This window comes from Haemorhous mexicanus, chromosome 14 (assembly GCF_027477595.1).
Source record: "Haemorhous mexicanus isolate bHaeMex1 chromosome 14, bHaeMex1.pri, whole genome shotgun sequence".
Classification (NCBI taxonomy): Eukaryota; Metazoa; Chordata; class Aves; order Passeriformes; family Fringillidae; genus Haemorhous; species Haemorhous mexicanus.
The window spans coordinates 2,189,926-2,203,355 of NC_082354.1; the positions used below are offsets into that span (position 1 = coordinate 2,189,926).

General features: G+C 52.0%; 2 protein-coding genes across 4 annotated transcripts; one reads left to right on the forward strand and one right to left on the reverse strand.

Moving 5' to 3' along the window:
• The first annotated feature begins 2,563 nt into the window (after positions 1 to 2,563).
• Positions 2,564 to 7,780, forward strand: LOC132334002 (cis-aconitate decarboxylase-like). Its single transcript, XM_059859660.1, has 5 exons — positions 2,564 to 2,663; positions 3,854 to 4,041; positions 5,353 to 5,445; positions 5,872 to 6,077; positions 6,862 to 7,780. Exons 1-5 carry the CDS (start codon positions 2,564 to 2,566, stop codon positions 7,778 to 7,780), a joined length of 1,506 nt encoding a protein of 501 aa, XP_059715643.1.
• A 2,357-nt stretch (positions 7,781 to 10,137) lies between these two features.
• Positions 10,138 to 13,338, reverse strand: GLOD5 (glyoxalase domain containing 5). 3 transcript variants are annotated; one of them, XM_059859239.1, is made up of 4 exons: positions 12,978 to 13,338; positions 11,687 to 11,844; positions 11,403 to 11,525; positions 10,138 to 11,219 (listed from the first exon to the last, which is right to left on the reverse strand). In XM_059859239.1, the coding sequence occupies exons 2-4, from the start codon at positions 11,825 to 11,827 to the stop codon at positions 11,067 to 11,069; spliced, it is 417 nt and encodes a 138-aa protein (XP_059715222.1). In that variant the 5' UTR covers positions 11,828 to 11,844; positions 12,978 to 13,338; the 3' UTR covers positions 10,138 to 11,066. The 3 variants fall into 3 exon arrangements, with proteins under 3 accessions (XP_059715222.1, XP_059715221.1, XP_059715220.1); XM_059859238.1 differs by having other exon boundaries at positions 11,403 to 11,558; XM_059859237.1 differs by lacking the exon at positions 12,978 to 13,338 and having other exon boundaries at positions 11,403 to 11,558; positions 11,687 to 11,851.
• Positions 13,339 to 13,430: the final 92 nt, after the last annotated feature.

Below are 13,430 nucleotides of genomic sequence, written 5' to 3' on the forward strand. Positions count from 1 at the left end.
CAGCTGGATTTCACATCACAACCCTGCCTATCCTCTGGTGCAAACCACGACAGAATTGCCAGGGATGCCTTGCTACAACAAAGGTCTGCATGGGGGTTAGTAAAAAATCCAATTTTAAATAAAGGTGTGTCCCTCCAGGCTGTTACTCTGCCCAAAATAATAAATGTCCCCAGGTTCCACTGCTGAACAAAGCAAAGAGCCGTGGCATTCCCCCAAAATCCAAACATTGCCTTGGGAACGAAGGCTCCCGGTGTTCCCTGGAAGCTCCAGGGTGCACTCCCAGTTCAGTGACCCAGCAGAGCTGGAGATGGAGAAGAAGGAGAGCTGGGAAAGACTCAGCCAAACACCCAGACACTGAAGGTATTCAAGAAAAGCATCCAAGAAAACCACCACCGCCTCACTTCTGCCTCTGCAGCTGGGATTTACCTGCTTTGGTGACAATTCAGCTCAATGGGAGGATGCTCTTGTCCCTCTCATTTCCTGGTGAATCCCACTTTTATAGTCCTCCTCGGGAGGAGGAGCCTGGAGCCAGTTGCTTCACCGATTGGCACCTGTGGCACTTTGGAGACAGGAGTTTCCTGGAACCTTGTCAGTTATTGTCTGAAATCTTTATTTATTTATTTCCTGAAACCGGGGGGGTGTGTGTGGGAGGGGGTTTCCCTTCTGTCCAGCAGGGACAAACCACCCCTCCTCACGGATTCCCCCCACCCTCTGGCTCCCCAGGGGCTGATGTCATTCCCCTGGAAATTCAGTTGCACAAAACAGAAAGCAAATTGCCTTTTGGATGCAGATATAAAGCCTGCCACCAGCACCTTCCAGCCACACACCTCTGCCATCCCTCACGCCGAGCACACCGAGCTGGGAAAGGCACTGGGAAAAGCAGCCACCAGCATGGTCTATTCCACCTTCCAGGTAAAACTCTTCCATGCAAACCCTCCCCATCCCTGAGCTCGCCTTTTGCACTTTAAGGAGGAAATGTCTCTTTCCGGGCAGTTTCTCCGCTGGTCCAGCTGATCGTGGCACTAAATGGGAACCTGCCCAAAAATTAACAAATTCCAATGGTTTTCAGTCCCTTAATTCAGCTACTGACCTTTTCCTGCCATCCTGCTCCTTTCATGAGTCCCAAACATGCCCTGGACCGTGCCACGTGGGGGTTGTTGTTGTTGGGATGTGCTCCATAGGTTCTGCTCCCTGTGCCCGCTCCAAGCTGGTCCCACTCGCTGCAGGATCTTGTGGCAGGGCTGCAAAGGCTCTGCTGCCCCTTCAGCTGTGTGGCTTTATTCCCCTGGATGTTCTTGGCATCCCTGCTGGATGCAGCTTCGGAAAATATTTTTTTCCCTCCTTTAAATATGTTCCTACTTTTACGTGCTCGTTTGATCTTTGAGTGTCTCACGATGAGAGGCACAACCAGGAAAACTGCTCCGAGAAACCTTCCAGCAGCTCCAGTAACAAATTCCCTCTCTGTGTCTCTCCTCTAGAAATCCCAGAAGTTCTTGGCAAGCTCTCGGCAAGTCCACAAAACTGCCACTCATGGTGTGTATCTCTCAGCATTCCCCATCCTTTCCTAGCGGGCATCCCTAAATAATTGCTGGAAAAGAATGTGCTGGGCTCAGAAGAGAAATCCTTAAATTCTTGGAAGGCAAAGCTTCCAAATGTTTGGGGGTCCTGTGGTTCTTCTTGCCCTCGGGGATAAAGGACCAGGAGAAAAGCAGCAAGGAGTAAAAATGTGGATTGTTAGTCCTGTGCTAAACCAGATCTTAAACTGGTTTAGAACCAGACTTTCCAAATTCTTTGACCACAAATGTAAGGTGTTGAAAGGGTGGCTCAGATCCTTAACTGCTCCACTTGTCACTGCTTCCTACTTACACCTGATCCTGCTCTGGGCATTGCCTGCAGACATTCATGGATCTTCTTCTGTGGCTCCAGCACTGCCCACCTTTGGATAAATTAACCACAACTTGGCTGTGTAGACACTTGGTCTACATTTTATCTCTTAACTTGGTCTAAGTTTGTCTATTAACTGATCTTCAAATATGTTCTTGGTCTATTATGTTTATTACCTTCTTTCTGAAAGTTGTCTTGGTTTAGTATAAGTTTATTATAAGTTTATTAGCTTCTTTTAAAAAGGGCTCTTGGTTTATTGTAAGTTTTATGATAGGTTTATTATCTCATTTTAAAATATATTCCTAGTTTATTGTCTCAATTTATTTTAAAATGAGTTATTAATACAATAAATGCAAGGAATGTTGCTTAATGAGACTTAAGGACAAAAGAAGAAATAATCCTCTGGAATTTATTTGGTCTTATATAAAATTCAATTTTTTTATGAAGTCCTGCCATAGCAGGAGGAAAACCCTGGAGTCATGGAATGCTTTTAGCTGAAGGGTTAAAAAACCCCACTGCCTGCTGAGGTGACAGAGAGCATTTGATGACAGGGAGGAACCAATCCAGCTTTTCTGGGTGATGGGTGATGAGTGATGGGAGCAGATTTTCCTGCAGCCTCTCCAAGCCCTGACATCACTGCTCCCGTCCCGGGGGGGGGGGGGTGCGGGGGGAGCCGGGGATGCTCTGCGGGGACCCGGGCTGGGCTGGACAGCGGTCCCCGAGTGCTGAGTGCCGGGATTCCTATAGGAACGCGGTCCCGGGAGGGGAACGTTCTCCCGGTGAGTCAGCGGTGATGGCATTCCCAGCTGTGTTTACAGGAGCCTCAGACTGGGCTCGAGGTGAGCCCGAACATGAGCCAGTGCTCCGTGAGTCACTGATGTGACATTTCGGGATGAATCCAAACTAGCGATATTAGGGAATGGTCATTTCATTAATTGCCATGTTTGCTGCTCCTAAACCAAAGCCTCCTGTGTACCTGCCGATCTGGATGAGTTTTCCTCTTGCAGCAAAATATTTCTAATTTTTTTCACCCATGATTCATTAAATTTGGACATTAGTTCATCTTTTATCTCCATGTTTGTGCACTCCCACATCCACCCATGAGTAAATGCATGGATTTGGCATCCTGCAAATGTTGTCCACATGGAATTTTGTTTTTCCTGCTCTCCTGTGCACTCTCAAATTAGCAGTATAAATTGTAACAGGCCACAACAATAATAATTCTGTGAGTTATAATTATATTAATTATCTTCTGTATTCTAATTATAGAATTATGAATAATTTTATAAACTATAAATTACTATTTGAATTATAAAAAATTATATAAAATTAACATATAATAATTATATATATATAATCTAAACAAGGCAATTTGTCACTGAAATTAAAACATACAATAGACACAAACTGGGTATTTTCCATAGAATTTTAACTTCCTTTAAAGATTAGCATCCTTTGGAGTACATAGGGCTTAAGTGGCTGAGTCAAGACACTTTAGTGTCTTTTAGGATGAAACACCTGGATAAATCCAGGCTTTGGGTCTAGTCCTGCTTTCCAAAAAACTATGGAAGTTTTGGGTTTCTGTGGTCCATTCATGTTTGGCTTTCCTCTGGATAAAGTGACATAATTTGTGTTGATCCCTCCCAAAAAATGGTTGTTGGAACCCCAAGGTGAGGGGATGGGGCTGAACTCTGAAGTTTCTTCACCTGAACCTTCTGTAAGCCACCCCATCTGTGGAATATGAAATTTTAAGTATAGAACCTATGGAATCAGAGAGTACCCCAAGTCGGAAGGGAGCCACGAGGATGATGAATTCCAGCTCCCTGCCCTTGCAGGCTCCCCAGACCCACCCACCTGCCTCGGGCAGGTGCAGCTGCCTGGGCCTGGTGACACCGGGGGTGCGGAGCTGTGGCCGCCAGCGCAGGGCTCACCGCTGTCCTTGTCCCCTCCCCGTGTCCTGGTGCTGCAGTGGCGGCCCGGAGCGCTCCCGAGGACACGGTGACCAGCAGCTTCGCCTCGTTCATCCACGCGGCGCGGCCCGAGCACCTGTCCCCGACCGTGCGGCAGCGGAGCAAGAGGATGATCCTGGACAGCATCGGCGTGGGGCTCGTGGGCAGCACCACGCGTGTCTTCGACATCGCCCTGCGCTACTGCCGGGTAGGGACAGCCCCGCCACTGCCACTGCCACTGCTACTGTTACTGCCACTGCCACTGCTACTGTTACTGCCACTGCCATTGCCACTGCTACTGCCACTGCCACTGCCACTGCCACTGCCACTGCCACTGCCACTGCTACTGCCACTGCCACTGCTACTGTTACTGCCACTGCCACTGCTACTACCATTGCCACTGCCACTGCCACTGCCACTGCTACTGCCACTGCCACTGCCACTGCCACTGCCACTGCCACTGCCACTGCCACTGCCACTGCATTGCCATTGCCACTGCCACTGCCACTGCCACTGCTACTACCATTGCCACTGCACTGCCACTGCCACTGCCACTGCCACTGCATTGCCATTGCCACTGCCACTGCCACTGCCACCACCATTGTCACTGCCACTGCTACTGTCACTGCCACTGCTACTGTTACTGCCACTGCTACTGCTACTACCATTGCCACTGCTACTGCCACTGCTACTGCCATTGCCACTGTCACTGCCACTGCCACCACCATTGTCACTGCCACTGCTACTGTTACTGCCACTGCCACTGCTACTACCATTGCCACTGCTACTGCCACTGCCACTGCCATTGCCACTGCCACTGCCACTGCCACCACCATTGTCACTGCCACTGCTACTGTTACTGCCATTGCCACTGCCACTGCCACTGGCGCCGCCACTGCCACTGCTACTGCCACCGTCAGTGTGACTGCCGCTGCCATTGCCACTGCCACCACCACCGCCCCTGCCACCGCCGCCCCTGGGGCTGATCCTGGTGGCTGCTGTGGCCAGTGCCATCCCCACTCCCTCTGATGCCTTGTGAAGGCCGACCTAGAACAGAGATTAGATGGAGCTAAAGAATAAAGTAGGAATTTATTAAAAGGCCTCAATAGATCCACCTTGGGCAGCACAAGAGCCCAGACAGGGCTGCACCCCAGGTGAACCCAAAATGGTCACAAAAATCCCTGACTGTCATGGGGTCCCACACCTCTATAAGCACTGGTCCACCAGCACACTGGAGCCAATTGCCCAACTACAGCCCCAGCCGATGAAGTCCCACCTTTCCTGCTTTTCTCTCTTCAGCCCATGCTGTTTGTGCTCTTGGGCTGAGATTTGGATCATTTGTCCTTGGCCTCAGCTAGAGCAGGAATTGTTTTGTCTCCCTGCTCTGTGCAGAGAGCTCACCATCCCATAATATGAAGACCAGACCCACACACTAAAGCAGTACAGGATCTGAAATACATAAAAGCAAAACCTGAGGCATCACCTCCAGGGCCCTCCTGACATTCCCTCCTTCCCACAGGAGCTGTACTCCTCCGTGGCCGTGAGCTCAGTCTATGGAAAGCCAGGAGTGAAGCTCTCTCCAACACTGGCTGCTTTCACCAACGGCGTGGCGGTGAGGCTGGATCTTCCCAGGGGATCTATGCTTCTGGATTTTCCAAGGGGGATCTGTGCTGTAGATCTTCCAAGGGGGATTTGTGCTGTAGATCTTCCAAGGGAGACTTGTGGTCCTGGCTTTTCCAAGGGGGATTTGTGCTCCTGACTTTTTCAAGGGGGGTTTGTGCTCCCAGATCTTCCAAGGGGGATTTGTGCTCCTGGCTCTCCCAGGGAAATCTGTGGTGCCAGGAATTTGCATTCCAGGAAACAGAGTGGTCACTGATGGGGGACAAAAGCTGGGAATCTCCTGGCTCTTAGAGGAGCCGAACTGCCCTGTGGGGACACTGAGTGGAGGCTTTGGCAGAATTTCCTCAGGAATATCAGCAGGGAGCCCTCATTTCCTCAGCATCCAGCCAGAACATTCCCATCTCTGTTTCCCTGGCAGACTCATTCCATGGATTTTGATGACACCTGGCACCCTGCCACTCACCCCTCTGGGGCCATCCTGCCAGCTCTCCTGGCAGCTTCCCAGATGCTCCCTCCAAACACCAAACCCAACGGCCTGGATTTCCTGCTGGCCTTCAATGTGGGCCTGGAAGTGCAAGGGAGGCTCATGCACTTCTCCACAGAGGCTCACGACATTCCCAAAAGGTAAAGCTCCTGTTCCTCGCCAAGGGATGAATAGGGTTGGTGAGTCTGGGTTTTAAAATGTTCATTTAGGTTAAGCCAAGTTTAAGTTCAGTTTGATTTAGCTTTACTCCAGGGTTAAGCCTTACTGAGGGCCCAATGCCAGACGTGATTGCACCATGCACTTATTTGGTGATTTACAGAGATTTTGCCTCAAAAATAATCCTCAGGAGGACTCCCAGGGAGTCTGCAGTGCCATCGCCTGACCCAGCCAGGGCAGGATCCCAGAACCAAGCAGAGTTTGGTGGTGGGCATGGCCCCTGGGCCAACTGCTGCCTCCAGCAGTGCCCTGGTGTGATCCAAGCAATGGAATCAACCAGGAACTGTTCCTTTGTGGGTATTTGAGGCTGAATTATTTTTCTGAGGGATAGAAAGTTTGGCTGTGTGGACACAAGCCATGGCACATCCTGGAGAAAGTTCAAATGGCTCTTTGGAGATGCTGAGCTCACCCTGGAGTTCCTGAGGAGGTTTCAAGGAGAAATGCCATTTTTAGACTAAATTTATGTCCATTAACTCTAAATTTAGAGTTAAACTAAAATGCAGTAAAACTCTGATTTTAAAGTTAATTTATCAGTTAAAATTTATGGTTAAATTCTGAGTCAGGTGAATCCCACCTGCACCAAAGCCATGAGAGAGTTCCTCTGGCTGATGGGCTGCTCATTTCCCATTAATTTTTATGTGGGAGGGGTCCTTTGGTGTTCCCTGTGCCAGGCAGCCTGGGCTGCTCATTTCTGCCGTCCCCCTGCAGGTTCCACCCTCCCTCGGTGGTGGGCACCCTGGGCAGTGCTGCGGCCACGGCCAAGCTGCTGTCCCTCAGCTCGGCCCAGTGCTGCCACGCCCTGGGCATCGCCGCTTCCCTGGCCGGGGCGCCCATGGCCAACGCGGCCACCCAGGCCAAGCCGCTGCATGTGGGCAACGCCACCCGCCTGGGCTTGGAGGCTGCTCTGCTGGCAGGCCGAGGGATGGAGGCCAACCCCTTGATCCTGGATGACATCCCGGGCTGCTCGGGGTTCAGCGCCTTCTACAGCGTCTACCAGCCCAAACCGCTGTCTGTGCCTGGCGAGCACCACGAGTTCCTCCTGGAAAAACAGGACATTGCCTTCAAGCGATTCCCAGCCCACCTGGGCATGCACTGGGTGGTGGATGCTGCCCTGTCCGTCCGGAACCTCTTCATCAACTACGCGGGATCCTTCTTGCCGTCTCTGATCCGCACCATTATGCTGAAGATCCCGATGTCCAAGTACATCAACCGGCCCTTCCCCTGCTCGGAGCACCAGGCCAGGCACTCCTTCCAGTTCAACGCCTGTGCTGCCCTGCTGGATGGTGAGGTGGGCCTGGGCTCTTTCTCTGAGAGCAGCATCCACCGGCAAGAGCTCAGGGAGCTGCTGGACAAGGTGGTGGTGGAGCACCCTGAAGACAACGTGGCCAACTTTGACAAGATGTACGGAGAGGTGGCCCTGCTCCTGCACAGCGGGGACGTCCTGACGGGCAAATGTGACACTTTCTATGGGCACTGGAGGAAGCCCCTGAGCAAAGAGTCGCTCCTGAAGAAGTTTCGATCCAACGCCTCCCACGTGCTTCCAGAAGAAAAAATAGAAGCCATCATCACTCTGGTGGACAACCTGGAGAACCTGTCAGACAGCTCCCAGCTGGCCTGCAGCCTGTGAGGGGACAGCATGGGGGCTTGGTGAGGGGCTTGTCCTAGTGAAGCTGCGATTCCTTTCTTCATTGGTGCTTTCCTACTGATTCCCAAGGACAGGGAAGTTCCCACCCCTTCCAGTAGATAATTCCAAAGGAACCCACGTGGCAGGAGGTGTCTGGGTTAGCACACGGAGTAAACTTCATCTCCTCGTTGGTGCTGGCTGAGGAGCTGAAAGGCCACCACAAGTATAAAAAACTCCCATAGAAATCTCTGAGAATCCTGGGGTATCATCCAGTTCTCCAGAAGGAATGGTGCCTGTGCATTTCTTACAGTGGGACTCTGAGCTTTTTCTGTGCAGAATGCCTGACTGCCCAGTCTGGGAAGAGGAGGAAGTCCAGCTGCAGAGCCTGTGCTTTTCTCAGTGCTTCTCTGGGCACTTTTGGGATCGAGGTCAGGCAGTCCCACAGGCCACAGGAGAAATCCATCCTTGCTGCAAACAGCCCAGCCTGCAGAACTCTTCAGGAGAGAGGGATTCTTTTCCTTCCCAGTAAAAGCCTCCCATTTCTCCAACCCGTGGGCAATGTTTGCCACTTCTCTGTGTACAAAGGATGGTTTGAGGACCCTTGAGACCTGGGTGTCTTTTCTCAAGGAGACAGTTGGTAGGTGAGGAATCCTACATCAGATCTGCACCCTGAGGCTGATCCCTGCCCATCCCAGGGCTGTCCCACACCATCCCTCCTGGTTTTCCCAAGCACCTGTTCTGAGTTGGCCCACCAGGTGGCCCATGGGCTTCTCTGGGAGGTGACTTGGGCACACACACTGTGACTCCCATTGGGAATCTCCTGTTTCCCTCCTGTGAGAGGGGGGGAAACTCATTGAGATTTGCCTCTTAACTCATCTTTTCATGAAAATGGATGAAATCTGGAATCTGTGCTCCTGAGCAGCCATGCCCTGAAAGACTCCTTACCCCACACCCTCCCTGAGTAGTGAGATAGAGAACTCAGCATTTCTCCATACTAAACACTGGGATTGCTGGTCCAAAGAGCTCCTTCCAATATGATTGTGATAAAATTGTGGAATCTGCTGTGAGAATCAGTATTTCAAGAGGGATGAGATGGGAGCAGACAAGAAGGAAGGTCCTTTTCTCTTGCTGGTCGTGGTTTGTGCAGAGAATGAACCACCCAGAAGAAAACTGTTTTCCCACCTCTGCTCATCCACTCTCTCCCACTGTCCAATATTCACAATGAATCTTGCTGAATAAAGAATGGAATTAAATTAATTTTCTCCATAAAGATTTAATGCTGTGTTGTGTGAACCATCAGTTTTATTTGGAATACTCACAATACAGAGGCTTTTCCAATAGATGGGGAGGCCAGCAGAGGTTGGGACAGGGACAACTGCAATGCTGGTTCCTTCAGGGAAAAACCTTGAGCCCCACAGGTTCTTTATCCCAGAGACAGCCACAACCATTAGCCAGCAAAGCCTCCGGTGCTCCAACACCGTCACTCCAAGAGAAGTTTCTCCATCAGCTGTGCATTCCAAATATTTGATAAATTTCCATGAAAAGTTTTGAGTTTCCCGTGGTTTGGGTCAGGTGTGAGATCCCCAAAAGTGTCATTCCGTGTTTCATCCTGTGGTGAATGGGAGAGCCCCAGGGCCAGGCAGGTCCTCCAGGTCTTCAAGGGATCGATGTGTGGGACAGAACCAAGATGGGCTCCAGTGGAGGGAACTAAACCCTCTCCCATGGGCTTTGACCCTTTTCCATGGGTACCAACCCTTCCCCATGGGCTTTGACCCCCTCCCATGGGCTTTGACCCCCTCCCATGGGCTTTGACCCTCTCCCGAGGGCTTTGACCCTCTCCCGTGGGAACCAATCCTGTTCCATGGGGATTGAGGCTTTGACCCTCTCCTGTGGAGATTAACCCTCTCCCGTGGGCTTTGACCTCTCCTGTAGGGATTGACCTTCTTCCATGGGAACCAATCCTGTTCCATGGGGATTAACCCTCCCCCATGGGCTTTGGCCCTCTCCCGTGGGCAGGACCCCCCGAGGGGTCCCGCCGTAGCTGGACACGGCCGGGGCACATCAGCACCCTGGAGAGCAGCCGCCGGATGCTCCGCGGGCGCCGGGGCCGAGGGGACTCCGCTCCCGGGGATCCCCCCCGGGATCCCTCCCTGGGATCCCTTCCCGGATCTCCATTCGAGGAGATGCCCATGGCTTTCTTCCATGGCATTCCTGTCTTTAGTTCCCACAAAGGACTCAATGGAAACCGGCTCATCCCCGCTGATCGTCCGAAGCACTGAATTTTGTGACCTCGCCTTTTCTCGCACCATGAAGAATTTTGGATTTCCCACGAAATTCCAGCAAAGAAAAAATGAGTACGATTCAGAGATTGTTTCAATTTTATAGAGGATTTGCACTGTAGAGGTCAGAAGAGTCCTCTCTCCTTTCCAGCGGTTTTCCCATGAGGATATCAATGCTACCTCAGTGTGGCCAGCCTCGGAACTGCTCTGCTTGAGAATCTCCTGGTCCTTCATTGTTTTATATTTTTTAGATAACTTTGAAATAGCTTTTTAAATAACTAAAGGAAGAAGAAAACTCAGGACAGTCCCGCAAGTAACCAGGTGCCATCAGAGTCAGACTCCTCTGCGTCAGATCATCCTCAATCCCTGCATAAATCCAGGTGAACTCCTGGACTTCTGACATTCTGCCCTTCATGTAGGCTCCTCATCCCTGCTTCTTCCATTCCAGAGTGACGGAAACCCCACAATTATTGATACAGAACTGAAGATGAAACTTGGAGCTTCAGTTTCAGGAGTGTTTGAGTGTCACTCTGAGTCAAACTCCCAAACCCCAGGGGAGGAATGTGTTTGGACAGTCACAGTTGGATTTAAACCTCTGGCATGGTGGGAGAGCCACCAGCACCAGGCAGCTTGAGACAGGAGGATGAAAGGAAGGGAGACAGAAATTTCCAACTGTGAAAGTGACTCTGGAGAGGAGAAGAGTGACAGGTGGACAGTGTAGCAAAAGGCAAAGCAGGAATTAGGGAAGATGTCCCAGTAATTGCAGTGCAGCAGCAGCAGGACAGATCTTCTCAGAAAGCCATGAAATCTCCATGATGGAGATGTATAAAAGCAGGATTCACACCCAGAGCAGAGCAGAGCAGAGCAGGCTGCCTTGGGAAAACTACCAACATCCTTGCAGCCCTACTTTGTGGCTATGATTTGAGGCTTGTCCCAGGCTTACACAATTAAAGACTGGACCTTTAAATGGGCCAGCTAAACCTGGGACGCAGGCAGAGCATGGGCTGTGGTCAGGGCTCCCCCTCAGTGCCTGCAGCCACATCCGTGCAGTACCTGGAAACCTCAACCAGGTTCTTGTCAGGGTCTCGGAAGTAGATGGAGGTTATTGGACCCACAGCACCAGTTCTGGCCACAGGACCTTCTTCAATGGCCACCCCACAGGCCTGGAAGACACAGGAGAGCAGGGGTCTGATGGTCATATCATCACTGTGCCCTCCTCCCCCAGCCTTGACAACATGAACTGTTGGATGAGACAACCCCAACATTCCCCAGGAAAGTGTCAATTAGAGGCCCTGGATGTGTGTCCTGGGTGACACTGCCCTGGGGACACTCTGGGCCTGCCTCACCTGCAGATGCTCCAGCAGCTGCTCCAGGGGCACTGCTGTGATCAGGCAGAAATCCGCAGAGCCGGGCACGGGGTGTTGGGCCTTGGGCTCGAACTCCTGCCCAGCCTCGTGCAGGTTGAACTTCTGCTGGCCAAAGCACAAAGCTTTGCGATTGCCCTGCTCCCAGAGGAAAAGGCAACACTGAGGGAGCCTTCCTGGGCTGGAGACCGTCAGCACCCACCCCCCGGGCAGTTCTGGACACCCTGGGGGCCTGGTGGGCTCCTGCTAACTCAGGTCAGGGTTACCTTGAAAGTCACCACCTCCATGCCCAGGACTTTGGAATAAAAGGCCACAGTGTCCTCAATGCTCTTCACAGTCAGCACAAGGTGGTCCAGGTGCTGGATGAAACACGAGGGTGGGCTTGTGCCCCTTTCCTTCCAAGCCATGCTCTCAGGGCTGGGAACTGGCATGGAAAAACAGAGAATATGGAAGTTAGGAGCATCCAGCTATGCAGGGAAATGGAAAACGGTCCAGGGAGCTGAGGGCTGAGAGGGATCGCCCAGGTTTTCCTCTGTCCTGCAGGTGGCAGAAGTACAGAAGCAATAAATCCTCCTCTCTGCAAGAGACTCGAACTCTGGTCTGGATCTGGTGGCAACCGAGCCTGTCAGAGCCCCTGGCTGAGCCAGGTGTGGGGACCAGCTGAGGGCAGCTGGTGACATCGCTGAGGGCTGATGTCACCAAGATGCCAAGCTCCCAACACACAAACCCCGTGTGCACCAAGGATGGGACCATGTGTGTGATCCTTCCTCCAGCCCCCTCTGGGGTCCTCCCAGGTGTGGACACTCATCCAGGTGGAGCCAAGCCAGAGAGTGGAGACAAACTGGGGCCTGGCACAGCAGCAGGAAACATCTGGGAACGCTTCTTGTCATTTTTCTTTACGCTGCCAGATGTCACCACCAGGCAGAGGGTGAGGCCAGGGGCACAGGGTGATGCAGCACCTGGGTGTGGGGACTCCCTGGGCTGGGGTCACAGGTCCCTGGTGGCTTAAATTGGGTTCAGACCCTCTGGCACTGCCCTTGGCTTTCAGGGATGTGGGTTAGGAAGTTGGCAGGCCAGGGGGAATGGTTGGACTCAATGACCTCAGAGGGCTCTTCCAGACTGAATGATTCCATGATTCTGCATGGGAAGTGGTTGGTGAGGAGAGATCCCACAGCCCCACTGGCAGAGGAGCAGGGTCAGTGTAAAGCCAGGAGCAGTTTCACTGGGATGTCTGCTCCCTGCAGCCTGTTTGGAGCAAGATCCCATTTTCCCCTTCCATGGCATGGCCTGGGCTGTGCCCAGTGACTGCATTGGTTATGGGGGAGCCATGGCCAGAGCCAGAGGGATCCCTGCCCCTCCTTGCTGTGTTTGGTGCTCAACAACCTCGGAGCCACCTGGCTCAACCCCTCTGCAAATCCCTTCACCCGGGGCATCCTCTCGGGTGCTCCCAAATTGCAGCACCTTCATGTCCCACAGCCCTCACCTCCTGCCCTCCTCTCCCAAGTGGGTCCCTGAGCCAAAACCTGGAAAGAAACGGGGCTGCAAAATTCCTGTTACCTGCAGAGGGACAAAGAGCTGGGAAGGCAGCGCTGAGAGGTTTCCTGTGACCATCCTCTTCCTGCTGGGAGCAGCCACGTCATGGGACAAAGGGAGGGAATTATGAGATTGGAAACAGGAACTCTAAACAATGTTCCCTGTAGAGGTGGACCTTGACCCAAAGGCCAACCCAAGGCTTGAAAAATCCCAGAAAAATAGTCTGGATTTTTCCCTTTACAAGGGAAAGTTGGGTTTATGTGCTGGCTTAAAGCTCCCACTGAAGAAGCCAGGACATCCCTGGAGAAGAGGGGCTGCCCAAGCAGCCACAGAAGCCTCCCACCTCCCTGGCAATGCACAAGCAATCTTGCCTCCAAGATAATTTTCTAACACACAAAATAAATAAAATAATCTTTGTCCTGTGGGGCAAATATCAAGAAGTTCAAACTGTTCAGTTGTGTAGGAAGAAGGTTGTGG

Excerpts from the sequence above, each read along its gene's own strand:
- LOC132334002 (XM_059859660.1), top strand. The coding sequence starts at position 2,564 with ATGCTCTGCGGGGACCCGGGCTGGGCTGGACAGCGGTCCCCGAGTGCT. Across the intron at positions 2,664-3,853 it reads GGGAGGGGAACGTTCTCCCG|TGGCGGCCCGGAGCGCTCCC; the intron begins GTGAGTCAGCGG and ends CTGGTGCTGCAG. Across the intron at positions 6,078-6,861 it reads GCTCACGACATTCCCAAAAG|GTTCCACCCTCCCTCGGTGG; the intron begins GTAAAGCTCCTG and ends GTCCCCCTGCAG.
- GLOD5 (XM_059859237.1), bottom strand. The coding sequence starts at position 11,851 with ATGCCAGTTCCCAGCCCTGAGAGCATGGCTTGGAAGGAAAGGGGCACA. Across the intron at positions 11,559-11,686 it reads TGGAGGTGGTGACTTTCAAG|GGCAATCGCAAAGCTTTGTG; the intron begins GTAACCCTGACC and ends CTCTGGGAGCAG. Across the intron at positions 11,220-11,402 it reads AGCTGCTGGAGCATCTGCAG|GCCTGTGGGGTGGCCATTGA; the intron begins GTGAGGCAGGCC and ends TGTGTCTTCCAG.